General features: G+C 53.6%; 1 protein-coding gene across 1 annotated transcript in view; it reads left to right on the top strand.

The window, feature by feature from the left end:
• TENT4A (terminal nucleotidyltransferase 4A) overlaps positions 1–23,004 on the top strand; it is a 40,794-nt gene that overhangs the window by 4,682 nt on the left and 13,108 nt on the right. Inside the window, exons 2-5 of the mRNA XM_068990494.1 lie at positions 19,920–20,043; positions 20,823–20,869; positions 21,698–21,818; positions 22,719–22,826. Coding sequence (XP_068846595.1) covers positions 19,920–20,043; positions 20,823–20,869; positions 21,698–21,818; positions 22,719–22,826 — 400 coding nt within the window. The remainder of the gene's footprint in view (positions 1–19,919; positions 20,044–20,822; positions 20,870–21,697; positions 21,819–22,718; positions 22,827–23,004) is intronic.

Raw genomic sequence — 23,004 nt, 5'->3', positions numbered from 1 at the left:
AGGCCCTTGGTTGTGGAGGGCAGCAAGGGCGATGCGCTGGGCATGCATTTGCTGCTGCCCGGGCCATTCATGAAATCCGCTGCCATGCAGGCACTTACCTGCGTGCCAGTCACATAGCTCTTCCTGCCCCTTGCATCATGGCTGGTCTCTGCAGAGTGAAATTGAAATCTCGCTCAGGGTGCTGGCTGTGACGCTCAGGGAGAGTGGCGCCTGGTCGCTGGTAAACAATGACGGGCTGACCCTCAGGGAAGGGGCTGCCAAGGAGGAGGGAGGGAGGGGCAAGACAGAGCCCTGGACGTGGAGGGGCAGCTTGTTACACCGGCTGGCGAGGGGTCCTTTGAAACGGGGGCCCTCAGAAGGTTTTGTAAAATGGCTTCCCGATTGCTCCTGTGTGGAGGGCAGGGTGGGATGGAAAAGCCTTGCCAAGGCCGGGCCACTGCGGCCGCTGAGACATGGCACGTGGTGGGGCTGTGCACTCCTAAAAGGAAGTCTTCAGTGTTATGAAGTTAAAAAAAATTTCATAATTGAAGATTTGTTAAAGTAAAGTGTCAGACTTTCCTTTTGTTTGCCATTTAATTTTAAGTTTTGGTCCCCGTTTTAAGTGGGCTCATGTGAATGGAAGGAGAGGTAGCAGTCATCCTTGAAAAATGCTGTTGTTAATGTGATTCTGGTTTAAGCTTTGGCTTTTTTGGTTGTGGAGTAAAAAAGGATTGCCATAAACAGGCAGACACAAACCTGTGATGTTCGCGTTCACAAACCTGGTTTTGATGATGCAGCCAGAACGTGGGCTTACGGGGTGTGGGAGGAGGGCTGACTGAATCCGGGAGCAGCCGGGTTGTTGAAAGCCACGGTGCTTGCTGGGAACAGTTGCCGGCCTGTCTAGAAGGCTCCAGCTGGCCCGGCAGGGTTCCTCTGCTCTGAAGGCTGCGCAGGGGGTCTGGCAGTGGAGGAAGGGGAGGTGGGTGGGCTCTAATCGGGATAGGAGCCCGAGACACCCGCCCACAGTGCACTGCACGTGCGACTTCTGACGCTGAGCTTCCAGCCCCACACCTAGTGTGCTGCTGCTGTGTAACACACATCCAGGCTCCGGGCTGCCCGCCGCTCTCACCGACTGTCTCACGGGCTCTGTGGGTTGGAGGGTGGGCTGGGGGCTGGCTCCTCCACTCGGGCGCTCGCTGGGCTGAAGTCCTGGGTTGCCCACTGCATCCTCCGCTGGGGCCCAGGAGCCGTCTGTGAACTCACTCCTGTCATGGCGTGATTCTCCCTCAGTGTCCTAAGACTGAGGTCCCTGGTTTCTTGCTGGCCGCCAGCTGGGGCCTCTCTCAGCTCCTTTAAGCCACCAGTGTCTTTTGTTCCTGGTCCTTCTGTCTTCAGAGCTGCAAGGCTTTGAATCTTTGGTAGCCTCTGCCAGCTGCAGGAAGCCTTCTGCTTTAAGGACTTGTGGAGTTGGTTCAGGCCCACCAGGGGACTGTGTTAAGGGCTTGCAGTAATACAGCATGGTCCCAGGAGCCGCGAGCATTTCCTCATGGCCACAGGTTCTGGATCTTCCGGGGTGCGGGTGGGGAGGTGTTCTCTTGTAGGTAGACCTGTCTGCCTGGGGACTTGGGCTGCGCTCTCCTTTTCCAACGTTGCTCTCCTTTGACTGGACACTAGCCCGTCACTATGACTGGCAGATTGTCTGTCTTCTGGTCTGGTTGTCACCACTGAACTTGGGCAGCCAGAGCGACCGTAGCTCTGAGGGCCTGTCTGTGCCTTTCATGTGGACTGTTCTTAAAATATGTTATCTGAGCAGAGTTTATGTGAATGTTGTGGACATAGAAAAATCTCAGTGATTGAGAAGTCCTGTGTGTGAGGTGTCCTGCCTTGGCTTGCTTAGCGAAGGTGCCTTTCCTGTGCCGGGGGAGGGTGGCCGGTGACTTGCCCAATCACCCCTGGATTACCCCGCGGTCCCTCTGTGCTTTCAGAAGACGCAGCCCAGGTTTGGGGACTGGTGCCTTGCTCAGAAGCCCCGCCTCAGGGCTCTCCCCCTGCCTGTGGAGTTACTGCTGCTCTTGAGAACTGGCGCCAACTCTCCTGTGTCCTTTTGGGGGAGGGTGGGCTGTGTCCAAGCCTGGATTCCTAGCACCAGGCACAGTCACACTATGTGCACTGCTGCTGTGTGTCTGGTGGGCGAGTGAGCGAATGAATGAGAGAAAGAAAGGAAGAGAGTCTGGCACGTGTGGCAAGTCTGCTGAGTTGAAATAAACCAAATGCTAAAAATAACTTTCACTGTTTTTCTTAGAATTTTTTAAGATTTTATTGCTAACTGAGGTTATTTAAGTGCAGAATGAAATAAAATTTATCACAGTGTATCTGCCTCCTTTCCTGAAAAGTGGTGAAGTCAGGTTTACGCTTTGCAACCCAGAATGTGAAAAACAGAACGTTCAACAAAAATTCTATTTGGTGTTAGAAAGGCATCTCCATTTAGTTTTTACCTGGTCTCTCTCTCTTATTATGAAATTAATACCTAACATGAGGAGGTAGAAAGCTTGGTGCCCAGTGGGTGTCCTGTGACCTGGTCCCACACGCCTTGGGCTTCTGAGGCCTGAGTTCCCTTTGCCGTGGAGAAGAACAGCAGAGGCTGGACCCACGCCGGCCTGAGGGGGCTCTGCGCGGAGGTCTGTCCTTCTCCACACTCACAGGTGGACAGCGCTGAGGTTCCCCTTGGCCGAGAGTGGCTTCAGTTATCCGAACCATGTCCTTTTCTTGTGGGTTTGTGCTCCTTTTAACTCCCAAGTTGGCTGCTGTGCATAGCCATTTCAGCTCTGTGTGGTTGGAGATGAGAGTGAACTTCTTCTTAAGTGTAACAGGTGGATTGTAGGTAGTTTCTATCTTTTCACATTTGGAAGGGATTTCGCTAGAAATACCATCGCACACATTACTCGCTGGCTTGCTCGGACGCTGTCAGTTGTGTCCAACTCTTTATAACCCCATGGATTGTAGCCTGCCAGGCTCCTCTGTCCATGGGGGTTCTCCAGGCAAGAATACTGGAGTGGGTTGCTGTGCCCTCTTCCAGGGGGTCTTCCCCACGCAGGGACTGAACCTTGTGTCTCTCATGTCTCCTGCATTGGCTGGTGGGTTCTTTTCCACTGGAACCATTTGGGAAGCCCTTGAAAGGCATTTCAGATCTTAACATTCTGGAATCCTGGGAATCAGAAGGAATGGCTAGGGTGGAGGAGTTAAAAGGAAATGAAAAATCAAAACATTTGCCTGGTGGTGGTGGCTGCGTGGGGAAGCATGTGCAAGGCCTTGAGCTCACTGGGTTAGCCCCATCTCGGGTAGCCTGGTTTTCCTGTCTGGATGTGACTGGCTTCTTTGAGGGTCCTGACTTCTGAACCTCAGTTTCCCACTGTGGAAGGGGGCCCGCCCCTTCACCGGGCCTGTCACATAAAAGGCGAGCCGGTGAGTTGTCACATGGAGGAGTTAGGAAGGCCACTGGTTTCGTTCCTCCCTCTTCTCTAGAGAAATCGAAACCAAAAGTTAAATGGTTCTTGTTGCCAACCGAGTAGTGGCAGTGTTCCCTCTCAGGCCAGAGCCTTTGTGTTGCAGAGACGGCTACAAGGCACTGGGCGGCCCGGGGGCACGGCTGGGATAGCCCCACCGAGGCTGGGAAACGCTTTCTCCCTTTGATCCCAAACAAACTTTTCTGCTTTTAAAAATTTAAACAGTGCCTAAGTCTTGTATCCTTTAGGTTTAAGCGTCCTGTTTTCCCAGAGCTTCCAGGGTCCTCTGTGTATATTTACCGGGTGTGTGGGGGCTGCCCTGTGTAACTTGATTAGAAGCCTTTGGGAGTTTGGTCTTGTCTTGAGTAGAAGGGGCGGGTGTTATGCTGTTTCTCTGAGCTCCTTGCAGCCTTCAGCACGTGTTCTAGATCGTGTCACAACTTGCGACTGAATAGCAGCTGTGTGTTGTGCAGGAAAGCGGGGTGAGAGTCTGGGCGGGTCAGAACTAGGGCCACGCCGCCCGCAGGACGTTCGTGAGGATGGGGCCTGGTTCTGTGCTGCCCAGCGTGGGGGGCCACTGACCCACTGACACTCACAGGACTGAGGAGCTGGGTTTTCATCGTAGTTAAATTTACTTTAAATTTAAACAGTTTTACGTTGGACAGCACTGAACTGCAGTAACTTAAGATTCTTTACTCAAAACACAGTGCTTGATTCAGTAACTGCTGCCTAAATAAATCCAAACCCTCACACCAGCAGAAGCCATGCTGCTCACCAAGTTACCACCAGAAATCCCTGGAACAGTGTTTCTGAGTTTCTAGTGGAATTCCTTTCCCAGGGCTGGCATCTGCGGAGCACACAAAGCATAAACTGGGTTCCTGGCGGAGGACCCCGACGGCCGGGGGGTCTGCTCCAGCAAGTGGGCGGCAGTCTCCTGCATCCCAGCCTCTTCCGCCGGGTGGTCTCGCTATCCCCGCCCGCCCCACATGAGGTTTCTCCCTGTAAGCCTTTTCCTTTTGTGTAGATGGAAAAGCACAGCCTGCCCAGGCCAATGTGATCTGGCCAGAGGTGCTGCCCGTGGGAGTGTCAGTCTGGCGCTGACCCTGGGGAGACAGCTGGAGACTGGGCTGGAGCTCACAGCTCTGCAGACCTGGCCGCAGTGTGTCTGTTGTGGGTCATCTGCTGTTTCGCTTTCCTGGAGAGAGCAGACCAGAGGAGGGGGACCCAGGCCCTCCCTGCCTCAGGACTTTGAAGATCTGATGACCAGTGACAGAGCTGGGGGGCTTGGGGGCCCTTCCGGCCTCTGAGGTCCGAGGAGTTCCCCAGGCATTCTGGAACTGCCTGGGGAAGCTGTGGTAAAGGCCGCAGGACTCCTGCCATCGGGATTGTTCTTAGAAGTCGGGGTCTACGAACAGTGAAGGGTTTGAGAGCTGTTGACTTGGGTTCGAGAGATGGAAAAGCAGGGCTCGCGAGCGTGTGGCTCCGCTGCCTCAGTGTCAGGGCTGCTCTCACTATCCTGCTTCCTCCCAGGTCCTTGGGCTCACTGTGAAGAGCAGGTTAAGTCTTGGTAGATGACGTGTCTTGCCCAGGGTGCAGCTAGAAAGCCAAAGAGCAGGCAAGCGCCTCAGCCTAGGCCTGCTGGACAAGAAACCCCGCTTCCCCACTGCCTGCTGGAGAGGGGTTGGTGCCCTCAGGAAGGCCCAGAGGAAGGAACGTGGTGAACAGTCAGGGGAGCCTTGGTGCAGCGCACAGAGAGTATTCTGTTATTCAGAGGCATCTCCTCTGAATTTAAGCAGACGGGTTAAAAACTTGAGGTATAACTCTGGAAATGACTGAAATATAGGAAAGAGGATACTTTGCCTGGCTTGTGAAATGCAAAGGGATTCCAAAGTATTGTTATGAGTTATCTCCTGGAAAAAGTGGATGATGAATCTGTCTGAAGAGTTGGTATCTCTGTCAAAGACCGACTCACGAGGAACCGACGTACAAACCTCAGTGCAAGGTGAAGGTTAGAGGTAAGAATACAGAGCTGAGTCCAAATTCCAGAGACCAGGGACCTGTGAGAATTGTCACAGGTTAAGGCTGGAGTGAAGGAAAGCTTGCAGAATTGGCCTCTCTGGATGGGTTTTAGAGTAAGCCCTTGGGAAGTGAGTAGCGGGGCTGGGCTGGGGAAGACGGCTCCGTCCCGGGGCAGCTGGACAGGGCAGCTGGGCCTCTGCTGCGGGGACGGCAGTGGTCCTCAGTGCATGTCGCGGTGTTCATCAATCATCGCGGGCCTCCCGAGCTCCCACCTCTCCAGGAGGAGGAGAGGGGGTGAGGCTCAAGCCGCTGAATCTGAGTGTGCTGTAGGCTGACTTAAATAATGGTACTGTTTTTATAAAACAGATTTGTGTGTTTTTTTTTTGGTAAAAAGTAGAAAGCTTAAAATCACTCAAGCCTACCACCGGAAAATATCCACAGGCCCTCAGGTGACTGCCATTGTGGACATCTCTCTAAGTCCCATTTGGATGGACACATGGCATTATCAGCAGATGTACTTCAGTGTTCCTTAAATACAATTTACTGAATTATTAATATTGCTTGAAAGCGAAAGTAGGATTCACTATCAAATAGAATAATAGTTTCTAAGAGCTCTTGTGGAGACGAAGAATATAAAAAAGATGATGAAAACCTTATGTGGCTAAGTGTAAAGAAAAGTTGGATTAAAAGTTTTTTTTTTTTTTAATTACTGATTTTTGTGCTGGGTCTTCGTTGCTACGTGAGCTTTTTCTCCAGTTGTGGCTGGCAGGGCTCCTCTCTAGTTGCAGTGCATCTTGTCGCGGCTTCTCTTGTTCTGGAACACAGGCCCTGGAGCGTGGGCTCCGTGGCTGTGGTGCGTGAGGCCTGCTGCTCTGAGGCCTGGGCACGTGGGGTCTTCTCTTGTTCTGGAACATGGGCTCTAGAGTGCTGGCTTTGTGGTTGTGGTGCGTGGGATCCGTTGCTCCAAGGCCTGGGCACGTGGGATCTTCTCGTCGCGGCTTCTCTTGTTCTGGAACACAGGCCCTGGAGCGCGGGCTCCGTGGCTGTGGTGCATGGGACTCACTGCTCCGAGTCCTGGGTGCGTGGGGTCTTCACTGGTCAGGGATCGAACCTGTGTTTCTTGTGTTGGCAGGTGGACTCTTTACCACTGAGCCACCAGGAGAGCCCTAGAGTAACAAGGTTAATAAGGTCACTTGCGTCTGCTTGCTGCCATACAGAGATGTGAGCCCTTGCTGGGGAGTTGCCTCCCGCCAGAGACACGTGTCGAAGCCCTAGTGCACGTGGTGTGGTGGTGGTAAGAGGTGGGGCCTTTGTGGGTGATGGGCTCGGATGAGGGCAGGTGGGGCATCATCGTGGGATGAGTGGCTTTATGGGAAGAGGACCGTGTTCCCGCGTTCTGTCTCCACCGCACGGACACGGAGAGTTGGTAGTCCATCCGCCCGGACGAGGCCCTCACTGTTGCCCATACGTGTGGGGAGCGGGCGCTGGGCTTGCCGCGCCCGGAGCCGTGTAAGGTGCCCGTCTGCGGGGCCCACGAGATGGCCCTCTGTCCGTCCCCAGCTCCTGACACGGGCGCCGTTGTCTGTAGCCGCGCGTTAGACGTTGGTGTCTTGTTCCATCCCTGTGATCACTGCCTTCGTTTATGGAGCTCCTCCTGAGTGCCAGGCCCGTTCTGAGCACTGTGGACTCGTTGAGTCTTGATGATGATGCTGTGTTTCCCGGGGTAAACAGGCCCAGAGCGGCGGGGGTCCCCCCCCGCCCCCGCAGTCTGCAGTGGGGCGTGTGCTCCCCGAAGCCTGCTGGGGGCCAGCGTTGTGACCTCAGTGTGCTGCCCACCGTCTCTTGGTGTTGTCAGAGATCTGAGGCAGGACAGAGCTCTGCTTAGGGACGCTGGTTGCTTCTGGATGCCCACCTGTCCGAGCCTGCCTCCCGTCCTTACCTGGTCCTTTCTGCGGCATGGGCCCCGCCTCAGGCCTTCTTGCAGCCGCCCTGCCATCCTCAGACTAGGCTCTTCCTTGACTTTCGGTGCTGGGTGCTTGTTGGTTTCATCTTCCTGTTGGCGAGAGTCTTCCACCTTTTCCACGTGGACAGCCTGCCTTCTCTCTTTCCTCTCTCTGTCCGCCCTCCTTAGACTGGCCCTTCCCAGGCTGTGGCTGCAGCGGCTCCCCTGTGCTCCCCGTGGCTCCTCACCATCCTTTCGCCCCGTGTGTATGACCACATTCTTAGCTAGGTTTTCCATAGCATGAGGCACAGGAGTGGGTTTTCCTGACCCAGCCGGAGTCTGCTCCTGCACTGGGCTGCCGTCCTGGTGGCCTCCGGCACCCTGGTCTCTGCCTCTCGGTTTGCTGTGCCGTGGTCCTGGGCTCTGGTCGGCATGAGGGTGTCTGAGCCCCCCCACTCCCCTGGCATGTTCCCTTCCCGGCCGTCTGCAGGCTGGAGGGGCTGCTGTGTCTTTGGCGGGCTCTCTGGCACCCGTGGCCCCTGGGTGGAGAGGAGAGTCTTGGGGCGAGTCTGTGGGCCACCTTTTGGGGCTTGAAGCCTGTCCCCTGAAGAGCTCAGCTTCTTGGGGCCCAACTCCCGTCCTTTCATGGACTCGGGGTCTCCAGGCCTGGCGTCCGTCTGCTCTGAGGTGAGGTCATCCCAGGGATGGCCGGCCCTCGCCGCCAGTGTGTTGGCCCCAGGCTCTCTGTGCTCCAGGCAGCATGGGTTCCTCTGGCCTGCAGGGCTGCCCTGATCTTTGAACGTTTGCGATTGCCCTCTGTCGTAGCTCTCGCACCAGCTCACTGGGAGGCTGCCTCTGACCCCACGCTGTGGAGTAGCCGTGACGTTGGCCGTGGCCACCATCCGGAATCTCTGCGGGGTGTGCTGTGCTTCAGGTTGGTTTAGTTGCTTGCTTGGCTTCCTCCTCTACGGCCCTGACCCAGCTCCACGAGATGACGGCCTGCTTTTCTCTGTCTGGTGCTCTCCATTGCCGGGGTCAGAGCCTGCTCCGCCGGGGTTGGCCGAAGGAGCCAGACGATGACTTGCGTCTGCTTTCTGGTCTTCAGTGTGGACTTAAACCTTCGGGGCCAGTGAGTTCTGTGCTTTGTCCTCCCTGCCTGCCTGTTTTTCCTTGTTTTCAGCGCTGTTGTGTCACCCCTTTCTGTAAAATGTTTTCCTGGTCGTCTTGGGGGCCTTGGGAGGCTGGCGTGTGCTTTTGCTGGTGTCTTGAGCCAAAACCCGGGGCCCGACCCTGAGACTCGCGAGGTGGACGTGTCTCCCTCATGCTGGGCAGAACTGGAACAAATGATTTATAGCCTGCTCTACACATGTCGAGACCTTTTGCCGACTGAATGGAAAGTAAACATTTGATAGTTAAAAGTTATGTTTTTATTCTTCTGGTATCATAGGTCACACTTGACTTTGATGTATACACAAATACTGGATACTGTGAAATTAAGTAGCTTTAATTACAGTGGACTTTGAGAAATGCTGACATATGGGCATGTGGGGAGACTTGGCTCTCATGTGGCCAGTGGCGCACAGGCGCCTGGCAGTGATGAGCGCCCACGTGGTCATGTGCATGGTCTGCCGGCAGCGGGCTCAGGCTCACTGAGTGCCCCCCTGGGTCCCGGGGACATGGATGGTGGTTGGCAGCGCCCTCCATCAGGTGTGCCATCCAGCGTTCTCTGGGGAGAGGTGCACACGGCGTCTGACGTCGCTGCCCAGCAGTCGGGGCCAGGGACGGAGCAGCTGGCTGGGCGGAGGTCTGCAGGAGGCGGGGGGCACGCTGGGGAGCTTGGGGGCTCCAGGGGGCTCTCGCAGCAGCACGAGCAGAGACACGTGAACCTCGGGTTCCTCCCAGCAGGTTGCGTGTGGGCCACGAGGCTCGGGCTGGAGGCCAGCCCCTGAGCATCTCTAAGGCGGGAGGGGGAGGGGTTCTGAGGTCGTGCTCTTAAGGTTGTCGCAGGTGAGTGGCCCCAGCAGGCAGGCGTGTGTGTCAGTTACTTGTCTGCATAGTAAGAATACTGATACGATAACAATGCTAGTGAAGTTTAGCAGTTTCTAACTTGGGAAGATCCCCCAGAGGAGGAAATGGCAACCTGCTCCAGTATTCTTGCCTGGGAAATCCCATGGACAGACTGCAGCCAGGTGGGCTGCAGTCCACGGGGTCCCATAGACCCAGACACGAGGGAGCACACATGCGACGTCTGCATGCAGCCTCAGAGTCCCACCAGACACAGCCCTCGGGCAGCAGCACTGTTGACAGGAGCCGGCCAGCGGGGAGCCAGCCGGCAGTCCCTGGTATGGAGTAGCCAGAAAGACCAGCCGGGGTGGTGGGCGTCGCCTTCCTCACTGGTCCACTCCGCTCAGTCATCCACGTCCCAGAGGTGGTTCTGGGCTTGTAGGGTGGCTTTCTTAGAAGGCCTGTCTCTCTGCTAATAAGCCAGTGACCTGGGCCTACTTTAACCAGAGCTCTAGGGCTCCACGGCATTGGAGATGAGCACAGGAAGAGGCCCCTGGGCCCCCAGGTGCCGGGCAGGGGCCCAGCCAGAGGGAGCGTGTGCGTGGGTTTGGCCTTAATGTGGAGGCTGAAGGGGGCCCGCCTGAAGAGGAGTGAAGCTCAGCAGTGTCTGACTTTGGTCTTTGGAGTAAAGTCAGTCACTAACCCTGCATGGGGACACTTTCTCTTGGCTTTGATTATAAAAGCAGTATAGTACTTACTGAAGAAATTTGAAAAATAAGGGAAAAAAATGACCCATGCTACTTTTCTGTTCTTAACATATTTCTTTCTCATTTTTAACGCTGCTTTAAATGTGTCATAAATGGGTCATTTTGTATGTTTGTTTAAATCTAACTCTAGATAAATGGCTCCTCGTGTCTCAAAAGGCTCTTTTAAACAATTTTTAAGGATGGAATTAATGTACATTGTTTCTCAAATAACTAGGAATAGATAGATACAACTTTTCACTTTTTATAAAAGCCTGTCGTGCGTATTTCTGCCCGTGTCTGTGTGTGTGTTGGGTGACTTGCTGAGCGTGACTCCCCAGCCTGTGGCTGAAGGTCAGGATCATGAGCTGCATGGCTGTGGGTTTGAGTCCTGATCAAACAATACTTGCCTGACAGACTAATGGCACCCCGTCCCATCGCTTTGTAGCAAATACCTGGTGAAAGAGTGGAAGCAGCGGTAGGTCTCCTTTTCTTGGGCTCCACAGTCACTGTGGACAGGGACTGCAGGTGTGAAGTTAACAGATGCTTGCTCCTTGGAGGAAAAGCTTTGACAAACCTAGACAGTGTATTAAAAAGCAGAGACATCACTTTGCTGACAAAGGTTCATATAATCAAAGTTTCCGTTTTTCCGGTTGTCATGTACGGATGTGAGAGTTCCACGAAAAAGAAGGCTGAGTGCCAAAGAATTGATGGTTTCGGATTGTGGTGCTGGAAAAGACTCTTGAGAGTCCCTAGGACTGCACGGAGATCAAACCAATCGATCCTAAAGGAAATCAGTCCTGAATATTCATTGGAAGGACTGATGCTGAAGCTCCAATACTTTGGCTACCAGATGGGAAGGGTGGACTCATTGGAAAAGACCCTGGTGCTTGGAAAGATTGAGGGCGGGAGGAGAAGGGGGCAACAGAGGATGAGATGGTTGGCTGGCATCACTGACTCGATGGACATGAGTTTGAGCTAGCTCTGGAAGATAGTGAAGGCCAGGGAAGCCTGGCCTGCTGCAGTCCATGGGGTCACAAAGAGTTGAACATGAATTGGCAGCTGAACAACAACAAAGACTATTTGGGAGATGCTAGTGAAAATGCTGGCAACGTGGATAGCATTGTGTAGTCTCCCAGAATAGTACTCTTTTCAGACTCTTAACCATATTGCTGCCCAGAAGATTACCCAGCTTACCTTCGTGAGTGTAAGCACGTCTGGAAATAGGACAGAAGATGTAGCTGTCTCCATCTGAGAAATGATCCAGCTCCTGGAGCCAGGAGCACGGCTGGGCGGTTCCCTCTGAGCCTTGCGGCCTGAAGGGCTTGTGCTGCGGCTGTCGTGCGGGGCTGGGTGGTGGGGTCCTGAGTTGCGTGTGGCTCAGCCAGGGGCCTTCTTGGCACCCTTTGCCCTGGCAGCCTCTTGGCTGTGAGCTCCTCCAGACTGTGGGTCCTGGAGGGCATGCGGGCTCCTCAGGACCCCAGTGTCAGGAGGCTGAGCCCCACTGGTCATTTGCATCCCGTGATGGGTTGAGGACTTGCTTAGTGAGTGGGAGTTCCTTGCTGGCTTGCTCCAGCTGGTGGCTGTGGCAGTTCATGGTGCATCCTGGCAGAGCGATGGTTCTGAGCAGTTGTAACCACAGGCATCTCTGCTCACGCATCTGTGAAATGCTGAGGTTGGCTTCGTCCTGGTCTGTGGGAAGCTCTCAGGTGTCTTACCAGTCTTCTCTGTGTAGAAATTATGTTAGCATGTCTTTTCTGTTCTCGCAGTGGGTTTGTAAAGACATGCCTTAAGTTAACTGCCTCTGCCATGATTAATTAAGAGCTTCTGATATCTGACCTCTTGCTTTCTTCTGTGAGGAAGAGGAGATCGTTGTGGTTCTTGGGCCATTTGGAGCCCCAGGGCCCTTGCTTGGCGTGTGCAGTATGGTTGGGTTCGGTCTGCCAGGGTGAAGAGGCACTTCCCCTGATCCACACAGAGGCACCTCTGCTTCCCGCAGTTCAGGTGCTTGGACGTCGCCTGCACGCAGTTCTGTGTGAGTCATCCCAGGACAGTTCTCTGGAGGGAAGGGGAGAGAAAGCTTGCTTTTAAAAAAAAAAAATTATTTTTGGCCGTGCTGGATCTTTGTTGCTGAGGGTGTGCTTTCTCTCGTGGAGCGCTGGCTCTCAGGTGCCTGGCTTCAGTCATGTGGCCTGCAGGCTTAGTTGCCCTGCAGCATGTGGGATCTTCCTGGACCAGGGGTCAAACCTGTGACCCCTGCATCAGCGGGCAGATTCTTAACCACTGGACCACCAGGGAAGTCTGAAAGCTTCTGCCAAGAGCTGAATTTGCATGGACCAGGGTGACAGAGTTGACGATTCCTGAGCTGCAGAGCCCTCTGGCCTGGCCCTCTTGTCCTGGGTTGGCCTTGGCCTGGCCTGGCGCCCAAGGGTCCCCCGTCCGTCACTACGTCCTCCTCCTCCTCCTCCAGTCACTCAGCCCTCAGGACCCTCCCCTGGCAGCAGCTTCTCCAGAGGGCCTCTCTCTGCACTGTAAAGGCCCCGCAGCTTCCTGCAGGGCTGTGCTCTCAGGAGTCCCTGGACACAGGTGGGTTGCTGGCGGATGCAGTGAGGCCGAGGTGCGGCCCCGCAGGCGGGTGGTGGGAGCCCTGGTTTGGCAACGACTCAGAGCACTTTGGAGGCACACCGGCTTTTGACCTTGTGGTTTCAGTCTCCTTACACTTTTGAGCTTAGGTTAAAAAGTTAACCTTTGACGGTCTCATTCACAGTGTTCTAAATAGTTGGTAGAGATAGTGATTGGTCTGTAACATTCTTTAAAAATAAATGCAAATGATTTGTAATTAGCTCACTAACCATGTTTTAGAAAGGATTGTCCACCCCCAAAATAGAAGTCATTTGGTCATCCCCTGCAGGTCTGTCTGTCCAGGAGCCTGTGCTTTGCAGCCGCAGGGGGAGCAGGACTGTTCGTGCCGTCGGTGGTCGGGCGCCGGGCTCTCACTGTAAGAGAATTCAGGTGGCTTGAAAATCTCCTCTAAGGCTCCAGTGGTTCACTCCAGATCTTTTCACCAAGGTACTGTTGGTGGCAGAAATGCAGAACATGAACATTGTGGAGCTGAGGAAGGGCGCTTCAGTTTCTGAGAATCCACTGGCTTATCAAGGCTTATAAGGAGAGCTGGAAGGAGTGGGGGAGAGAGAGAATGAGAATACATCAACCGTGGAAGGTTCTTTTGCCTTTTTCACTGTAATCAAAAAGCCTGGCTTTCCACAGGCATTTGGAATTGACCAGGTTCATGGAGGGTGTGAAAGGGAGGGTGACTCGTGGTCAGCAGTAGGGGGGCTGTGGGGGCGGGGGCCGGGGCGTGGGGACCGCGGGGTGGGGAAGTTGGATGACTGAGTGCCCAAGAGCACGGTGCTCGTGGGCGTGGGCGCTGAAATGTCCTGTCACCGAGCTGGAGGAGGTTGTATTCATTCGTCTTGTTTTTCTTCTCCTCCTAAGCGATGAATGAGGTCTGATCTCTGACCGTGGCTTTCCTTAGAAAAAGCCACGGGGATCTCACATATAGGGGAACAGGCAGCCCTCTGTGCTTCCCCGTTGCAGACCTGCATCGGCAAGCGCTTGGCCTTCCCGTTTGCCCCACTCCTGCCCACACTGTTCTAAGTGCATTTCGTTGTCTTCGCTTCTGGTCCCTTGTGGAATCGTGTCTCCTGCCTGCTGCGGTGCATCGCCTGCCCTCTTGTTTGAGTGCAGAGATGTCTCCATGGAACCACTTGCAGACTGTGCCACGCTGGCAGCGGGAGAAGGAGCCTCTCTGCCTGGGGCTGGGTGCCAGGGCCCCGGGCTGGGGAGGTGCTGCTGCCAGGTGCCCCCTTCGGAACCAGCCAGCCCTCGCTGGCTTTGGTTCAGATTTAGCCAATGTCGGAAGCCATGTAACCATGCCAGCTCAGCTTCTGCAGGCGAAAATCCTCCTCCTGGAATGGGTCGTCTATTAGCTGTGAAATGACATAGTTTGGTACCCAACTTAATTCTGTCTTTTGCTCTTTAAAAAATTCACTGACTTGGATTTCATAAATATGTACAGCTGCCATGTACCAGGCACTTACTAAATAGATTCTGAAACAAATGCAGAAATTAATTTGGCTGATTAATGTACGAAGGTACTAAAAATTGAAAAGTCATTACCTTTTGAGTGGGTTTGAACTCTTACAAGAGAATGATTATAAGAAATGTCTTTTCTCATTTTCCAGTGAATCTTATTTTCTAATATTTAGATTAAAAGTACATTTTAAAATAGGCCTCAGAGGCTTGTTTTCCAGTAGTTCCTTAATTAAAATTCACCGAAAATTCTGGTCTCACCATTTTCATCTTTCTTAAAACAGCCAGGAAGGGCATCAGTTCAGGACTTGTTCCGTGGTGTTGTGTCAGTTTGAGAGTCTTCCGCCCTGACTGTTGAAGCCGCGTGTGGCCTTCATGGCCCGTCGCCAGGGCTGGAGTGTGTCAGAGCCTGCCTCGCAGGCACGGCGTGGACTGCCTCTCGTTCCTCACCTGCCAGCAAGACTTCCCCACCACGTCCCAGCTGATGGCATCTCTCCAGAGGCTAGAGCCGCCCCACACACAGCCATCCTGGGCTCCGCTCCTCGTGCGTGACGCCCTTTAGACCCTGTGATGGGCAGCAAGGACACCCGGGTCTCCTTAGCTGAGGGTGAGGTCTGTGTTGTGCAGAGGTTTCTGGAGGTGATTCTCTGCCTAGTGTCTGCAGAGTCACAGTCAGGTCTCATATCCCGTGATCCTCTGTGGCTCTCACTGCCTCCCCATGGTGCCTTGTGGCCAGCTTCTAATTCACGTGTTCCTTTGGATCTGAGGTGCCGTTACTTGCAGGAACTTGACCCATTTGAAATTGAAATATAAACTTCATATAGACAACTTTCTGTTCATCAGCCAGCTTAGAGGTGTACTGTTATGAAATGTACCGTGAAGAAAGAAAAATACTTAAGTCTGAATTGGTTTGATGCTCAGCCATTGATTGAAAGATGCATCCCAGTTTTAGACACATTGAAATGTTAAGGGAAAAAAAGAGTACGTTTTTGTGATAATGGAAGAATAATAAGTCTTTGCCCAATTACATCAGTTACTTGGAAAATGCTCTAATCAGGCACCATTATTTACCATGGTCTTGTTGAGCTATTAAGTCACAGTTTTGTGAATGTAGCAGTATGTATGTATATAAATTATATCAAGAACCATAACGCTTTCTTTAACAGTTGTTGCATGGTGTCTGACTCTTGGTGACCCCAAGGACTGTAGCCCGCCAGACTCCTCTGCCCATGGGATTTCCCAGGCAGGAACGCCGAAGTGGGTTGCCATTTCCTGTTCCATTCTCTGTGTATTTAGTGTTATTTCTGGATGTTAAATACAATTAGCGGTGTAATGAGCACACTCATGGGTGAACTTGTATGTGCTTCCTCAGTTGTGTTTCCTCCAAAATGCATCTTTTTTCCTTGTTACTTTTTAAACATTATTATTATTTTTTAATTATGCACAATTTAAGTTATTTTTTGGCCACACCAATGGAGCATGCAGGATCTTAGTTCCCCAATCAGGGACCCAAACCCACGCCCCCTGCAGTGGAAACTTAAGATTCTTAACCACTGGACACCAAGGAAGTCCTGTTCACTTTTCAATTTATATGTAGATGAGTACATGCTAATAAAACCCCCAAATTCCGGCAGCACCCAGGTGTCTATAGAGTAGGAGGTGGTCACTCTTGCCAGCTTGTTGATCACCTGGAGGAGGAAGCCCGGTGGCTTTGGCTTGTGGCCTCTTGGACCTTTCACTGAGTTTCGTGAACACAGAGTGTGCGTGTGTGTGTGTGTGTGTGCACGCCAGAGCCCAGGTGTTTCAGGCTCAGTGAGGGAACCTTCGTTCAGTCAGATCCGTGATCAGCTGACCCGAGTGTGCGGTTCAGCCCGAGAGTGCCTTGGTCTTTCTGAACAGATCCTTCCTGTTTCTGCCACGTGCAGCTGACAGTTTACGCTCCACGTGTTTTTGGATGAATTTCTCTGCGGTGACTCGGCTGTCTCAGTCTTTGGGATCGCCGTGTTCGGGGTGGAGTCTGGAAGGCTGAGAGAGCTCCCTTTGGTTTTTCTTCTGTTTGGTATTTTCGTTTAAGACTTTGGTTCTGCCTCTGAATCACGTTTTCAGATGGAGAGCGAGGCAGGAACCTGCCTGCCTTGCGTTCTTAGATACTGTGTCAGGATTCAGTTTGCAGAGAGGGAAAGTCAGAGTGATGGTTCCCTGACCCCAGAGTGCCAGGACCAGGGAAGGTCCCCGGGGCTTCTCTCGGGGCTCGCTGGTACCTGTAGGAGCAGGAGGTCCCTGATCTTTTAAGCGCCTGGGCCCTCCAGGTTACCGTCGCTCTGGCCAGTTTTGCGATCCCGCTTCTCTGATTCATGATAGAGGAGATGGTTCTGTGACGGTCACAGCATAGAAATTTCCTTGAGAGATGTGGGAACGGGTGACGCGGGCCCCAGGAGACACGATGACTAAACTGCATGCTGATGCGAGACTTGAGTGTGGTTTTTACGCGGAGGTCTTGTCAGCTGTGAGATTCCTTAGAGGTTTTGCTGTGTGAGAAGAGAAGAGCAACCATGTTCATTTTCGTTCTTGAGTAGAAAAGATCAAACCTCTTCCTGGCCACAGTTCTGTAAACCCCTTTGGAGAACTGAGGGTGCGTGCGTGTTCACTCTCGGATGCGGCGATCGTCAGAAGGCCCTGCCATGTGTCCTGGTGTGGTCGGCAGTGCTCGGTGTGGGAGTGTGCTGTCCCGACCGTCACAGGCTGTGTCTTAGGCTGGTGGATGATGCTTGTGGTGTCTGTCAGTCCAGTCGCTCAGTCGTGTCTGCCTCTTTGCGGCCCCGTAGACTGCAGCACACCAGGCTTCCCTGTCCATCACCAATTCCCGGAGCTTACTTAAACTCATGTCCATATTGATTAGCAGCATCCCAGCTGTTTTATTTAGGACTGTGTGCCTTTTCCTAGGATACTTGGCTGTTTAGGTGACTTGTACTCACGCATTGAGCTGTCCAGTGCAAGAGTCAGACACCTTCTGTGTGCTCATTTTTGATGACATTGTATAGGGAAGGCCAGGTCTTCAGTGACGAGGTCATCAGCAAACTATGTATTTGATCAAAACTTGATTGATCCCACACATATTGATGGAGTACCTGCCCCAAGCCAGTGCTGAGACAGGCTGTGAGCAGGTGGCCTGTCCTGGTGGTCGCGTTCCCCTGGCTGAGCCGGACTCCCGGCCACCCCCATGCCTAGTGGGGGTGGGGGCGCTGCTCCTCCCGCCCGCAGGCCCTATTGGGTGTCTCTGTCTGCCCCCCAGCCCTCTCCTGCCTTTGGAGCTTCCTTCCTCTCAGGGCTCCTCCAAGAGCCTGAGCCGGAGGAGGCAGCTGCAGGGCTTTCTGATCTGTCCAGATGGTTGTCAGACCTTGTCGTGTCTTTCTGCACCATCAGGGCCTCCCATTCCAGATCCACAGCTCTGCCTGCCTGGAGGAAGAGCCCCAGGGTGGACCGGAGCCTTCTTGTCCAGCCAGGCCTCCAGCAGGATCCCTTCTATTCCCAGAAGAAAAGCAAGCATCCTCTTCCTGACACGTGCTACAGCAGTTGTGAATTTATAGATGCGGTTTATTACGTATCTCAGACACACATTCAGTGTGTCTCACTGGTGGAACAGGACAAGGCAAGTCAACAGCCATCTGACGCCGCCGCTGGTCGCACGCGGCCCTGAGGGCAGGCCCCAGGAAGCTGAGGGGTGGCAGCGTGTGGCTGTGTCTCTCGCAACTGTCCTTTCCACTCTGTGGTGGTGTCTGGGGGGTTGGAGTGGCCTGTCTCCTGATGCTTTCACATGTTAGATGTGTGGAACGTGAGCTCGGATTTGACCGCATCGGCTCTGCTGTTCTTCCAAGTCTTCCAGCCAGTCGCCTGACTCCTCTAGGCCTGTGTCCTCAGTCAGTGTCTCTGCACCTCTGTGCTCTGCTCTTATCCACAGCGCTGAGCTGCAGGGGAGTGTGTGCCCCTGGTGCTGGGGTGGGCTGACTGCTCACCGACAGACGGCTGACCCAGGGGTGTGTGCGGCCTCCCGGCAGGTGCTGGGAACAAGGGCTGACATGCTCGCTAGCAGGAGGGTCCCTGGCTTGGTCACTTACCTGGCACGTCTGTTCCTGCTGATGACCGTGCTGAGCTCGGGAAATTGTGGTTCACAGCTCTCACGACGTACCATCTGAGCCACTGGAAGGGTTGCGGGAAAAGGCTCAGGATGTCATTGGCTCTCAGTCATTGTTGAGATGATAGAAGCTTTACCCTTTAAGTCTTGGAAATTTGATAGCTATTTTGGTAAAATTACTGCATTTCAGTGTGGTATGACTTACTACCTTTTCTGATTGACTAAAAACTGGACTCATGGCTTAAGCAGGAGCAGGCTTGGGGTGGCGTTTCATTTGAAAAATTAGACATGGTGGGCTCCAAGTTAGGTCCCTGATGGGTGGTGGCCTTGCTGACACTGCCGACGCGCAGTGAAAAGGTTGTGTAGGGCTTGTCTCCTGCCCCGCCCTGTTTGGGCTTTCAGTGGCTTCACGTGGCTTGTAAACTGAGTGCTTGGACTGTCCGTGCAGGTGAGCTGTGTGGGGAGGCGATCCTGCGGGCAACAGAGCCACAGCTGGCTGTGAGCTGGAGTCGGTGAAGGACGAGATGTCAGCTGTCTGGCCTCACCTTCATGGCTAGGCACCAGTTGGCTCCGTCAAGTCTTACCTGCTCTCAGGTAGACTGTCTTACTCACTGTTGAGCTGATGTTGATGTTATTATTGAACGAATTTCACTTCTTCTTCTTTTCCATACTTGTAATCAAACTTGGGATGGAACCAGGTAGATTTGACTTGATACATAATTTCTGGGAGTAAGTTATTTGCTCCCTTATCTTTAATCCCGTAAAGTAACTGAGGGTGACATGTCCTCCTTTCCAGCAGAACGACGACCCTACGTTGCTCCCCCAGGGGACTGGCAGAGAAGTGACTCTGGGGGCTGGGCTGTGAGGTGGCTTTCGGAGCCCGCCGGTTTCTCCTGAAACCACTGCTTTTTATTTTATATCTTTGTTAGAAACGCTGGAGCAGGGGAGGGCTGAACTGACTGGTGTCCCTCACACCTTGCTCGCTAGCTCCCAAGTCGTGGCCTGAGCCCTTGTTGCTGATCCGGGGCGTTATCTCAGTGGGTCGGGCAGACCTGGCTGCTGAGACTCGGGCCTGCCAGGCTCCTGAGGTCAGGTGTCTTCTCCTGGCCTGGCCTGTCTCGGACCCCGCCGTGAGGGCGCCCCTGGGCCTGGAGCACATCTGGCTGAGGTGAGACCCCCGGGTAACTGGGGGCCCTGCCCTGCCTCCGTTGGGAGCACCCTTCATCTACTCAGTTTCTTAACGTCACGTCACTGAGACGCTCCTTTCGGATAAGACTTCAGATACCAGTTGGAAGCTTTGGTACGATGCGCTCGTGTTACTCTGGGGTGCTAAGCCATACTGCATCCCCACAGAGGGGTCATCTCACCCTGCACTCCAGAGGAAACAAGAAGTTGGATTTTAAGTGGCCAGAGATACGCCTTAGTGTCGTGCTGATCTGATAACAGAACGAGACGTGTGGTTACATCTAATGGTAACTCTAATGTGTTTCTCTTTTGTCCGCTAGACTTCACGAGGAAATAATTGACTTTTATAACTTCATGTCCCCTTGTCCTGAAGAAGCTGCCATGAGAAGAGAAGTGGTGAGGAGGATCGAGACCGTGGTCAAGGACCTCTGGCCGACGGCCGACGTGGGTATATGCGCCGTGTGCCGTGCCACTGCAGGCACCGTGTGTCTGCGGGCCTGCGCAGACCCGGCGGGCGGGGCCCCCGCTGTGGTGCTGGGGGGGCGGCAGCCTCACCTGGAGCCTGTTAGAGAGGCCTGCGCCCCTGCCGAGGGTGACCTCGGGAACCTGGGTTGGGGGTAGGGCTCTGCTCAGCTTGCCGCCCCCCACCCCCACTGGTGGTTCTGAGCTTCTGACGTCTTCAAGTGTGAGGACTGTCTGCCTTGGGGAATTCTTTTTTGGAATCTTGTGATTATTTTCCTTGTTTGTAATATACCCTAAGATAAGTTTACCCCTTCCTGCATCAGACTGCATAGTAGGGTTCCATTGTGTGAACCCTGGAAGTGTTTGCTCGCAAACTGCTTCCCCAGTGAGTGAATCACATGCGCTCATAGAGGCGCGCTCCGTGGGCCCTGGGCACGTGGGGGGCAGTGGGAGACCGCCCTCTGGTGCCCTGGCGTCCCTGCCCCCACTGCAGGAGTTTCGTCCCTGCCCTTGGGTGCCCTGGGACAGAGCCCTGTGCTGTTCACAGTCTGGATACCAGTGCTGCGTGGCTGTGGGTGCCACCAGGCGCTGTTTCGTCTTTTGATTCTGAGCTTTGGAGAATTCCTTTTGGGGCAGGCTTTTAACTTAAGGCTTGAGAGGATGCTTTCTGGTCAGTGGGGCCCCGGGCAGGAGCCGAGTGAACAGTGGCGGAGGGCGCTGCCCACTTGTCCCGGGTCTGAGCCGCGCGCCCTCTGTTGCAGGTGCAGATATTCGGCAGCTTCAGCACCGGTCTCTACCTTCCCACCAGGTGAGCGCCCACTCCCCACAGGTGAGGGTGTGGTGGATGAAGCTGGGGCTGAGGGGCGGCATCTGTGTGCGTGCTGAAGGCTGAAAGCAGCTTCCTTGTGTGCAAGTCTGAGGCTGGAAATGCAAACTGAAGGGAAAGGCCGCAGAGCACGGGGCAGATCGCAGGGAGCGGACATCGACTTGGCCGTTATGGCCCCGGTCGCTTTGCCTCTCCTCTCGCACTGACTGCTCACGGGGATGAGGAAGGAGGGGTTGGGGAAGACGGGAGCTGTGGAGCAGCGCAGCATAAGCAGTCCACGCTCTTTGGATGCTTTTGAAAAGATACCTTTACATCTTAATGAAACTCAAGCAAAATTGCATTTGAATAGGATTTTGTGAGGATTTTTAATTGATAGAAAAATATCAAACAGGTGTTTGCATTTTAAAGCCATTCCCCAGCGTTTCCTCATAAAGGGTTTTTTAATGTGCATCATTTTATTAAAAACTTGCATTCTGCTAAGCCAGTTCAATCCTCCGAGACTGAAGAGACTGCAGCCTCAGGATTTTTGGGGTGGCATTGGCGAGGCTGGTGGGGACCTGGATCCACTGCAGGTGTCCGGGTCCACTCAGATGGGAGGGCCAGGCCTCCACGGTCCGCTTGTGGTGCGGCGACTCGGTCAGCATCTGCTCTCCACCCGTGTTACAATTAGTTCACAAACTTCCTTTTCTCTCACTAAGAGGGAGAGGCTGGTGGGATGATGTCGGCCCTGGAAGCACTGTGGGCCTGCAGCCGGTGTGTTGCCGTGCAGATAGGGGAGCAGGGGTTTACGCTTGCTTCTCTCCCGTCCAGTGACATTGACCTAGTGGTCTTTGGGAAGTGGGAGCGCCCCCCACTGCAGCTGCTGGAGCAGGCCCTGCGGAAGCACAACGTGGCTGAGCCGGGCTCCATCAAGGTCTTGGACAAGGCGACGGTGAGTGCCGCTGCTGGGGGCCCCGCCCGAGCAGGGGGCCCTCGGCCACCTGCTGCAGCCTGTGGGATTGGCTGGCGTGGTTTGCGGTGGGCACTGGTTCTGTTTGAAGACTGCTCACTTCTCATGTGAATGCACTTGCGTTGTTTTGTAGTTAGGGTTTCTAGTTGACGATATGTTTAGAGACCGTCTGGAGTACACATTATGCTACAAACACTGCACTAAACTCTCGCTGCACTAAGATACACTACTGGGCCTCCTTTGTAAAGCCGTGCAAGGAGGGGATAATCATACCCGCAGCAGGGCGCATTCAGAGGCTGCCCTCTGTGGAGAGTGGGGTCCAGTGATCAAACCATGGCGTTTATTACATAGAAAAGGTTACCATTTGCCAAGTTACACTTCAGAAAGAAACACTTGCCTGGTCCTTTCCCATTCCAAAAATGTCCACATGTGAAAAAACATACTTCCCTTAGGCAGAAGGTGGATGACCAGGCCTGTCTGGTGTGTGTGTCAGGGTCTGTCCAAGTCCAGAGCTCCGCACAGCCCAGGAGCCCTGTGTCAGTGGCCTGCTCCGTGACGCTCCTCAGTCTTGGCCCCGCCCCCTCCGTGGCACTGTCCCTCGTGCCCGGTGGCTGCTGGTCTCTGAGCGGGCATCGGTGTTTACATACAGAGCAGCCAAGGGAGCTCAGCCTGACTGTCCTGAGCAGCCCCCAGAATGTGAGTTTGGCAGTGTTACTACTAGTTCCCAGGATCAGAGGTTCATCCTATGAGTATGGGGTGTGTGTATGTAAACTCCTTTTGTGTTTAAGGAGAAAACTCTCTGTATAACTTGGGAAACATTTGATACCTGACCAGAAACAACTTTGCCTATTAAAGCAAGTTTCCTAAATTAAATCTCTGCAGGTACCAATTATAAAACTGACAGACCAGGAAACGGAAGTTAAAGTCGACATCAGCTTTAACATGGAGACCGGGGTGCGGGCAGCGGAGTTCATCAAGAATTACATGAAGGTGCTGTCACTGCAAGTTAGCACGACGCAGATAAGGGGCTTAAGTTGGCTGACGTTTCCCTTTTAAATGTTGAAACCTTTAAACTGATGATAATCTTTAATAAGAAAGATGGTTACAGATGGATTTACCTTAGAGGGGTATTTCTTTGGAATCACATAGCTGTTTCGCAGCTTTGCCT

Source organism: Capricornis sumatraensis, chromosome 18 (assembly GCF_032405125.1).
Source record: "Capricornis sumatraensis isolate serow.1 chromosome 18, serow.2, whole genome shotgun sequence".
In the NCBI taxonomy this organism is placed as follows: Eukaryota; Metazoa; Chordata; class Mammalia; order Artiodactyla; family Bovidae; genus Capricornis; species Capricornis sumatraensis.
The sequence above is the reverse complement of the archived record's forward strand: the minus strand, read 5'-3'. Positions and strand labels throughout refer to the sequence as shown.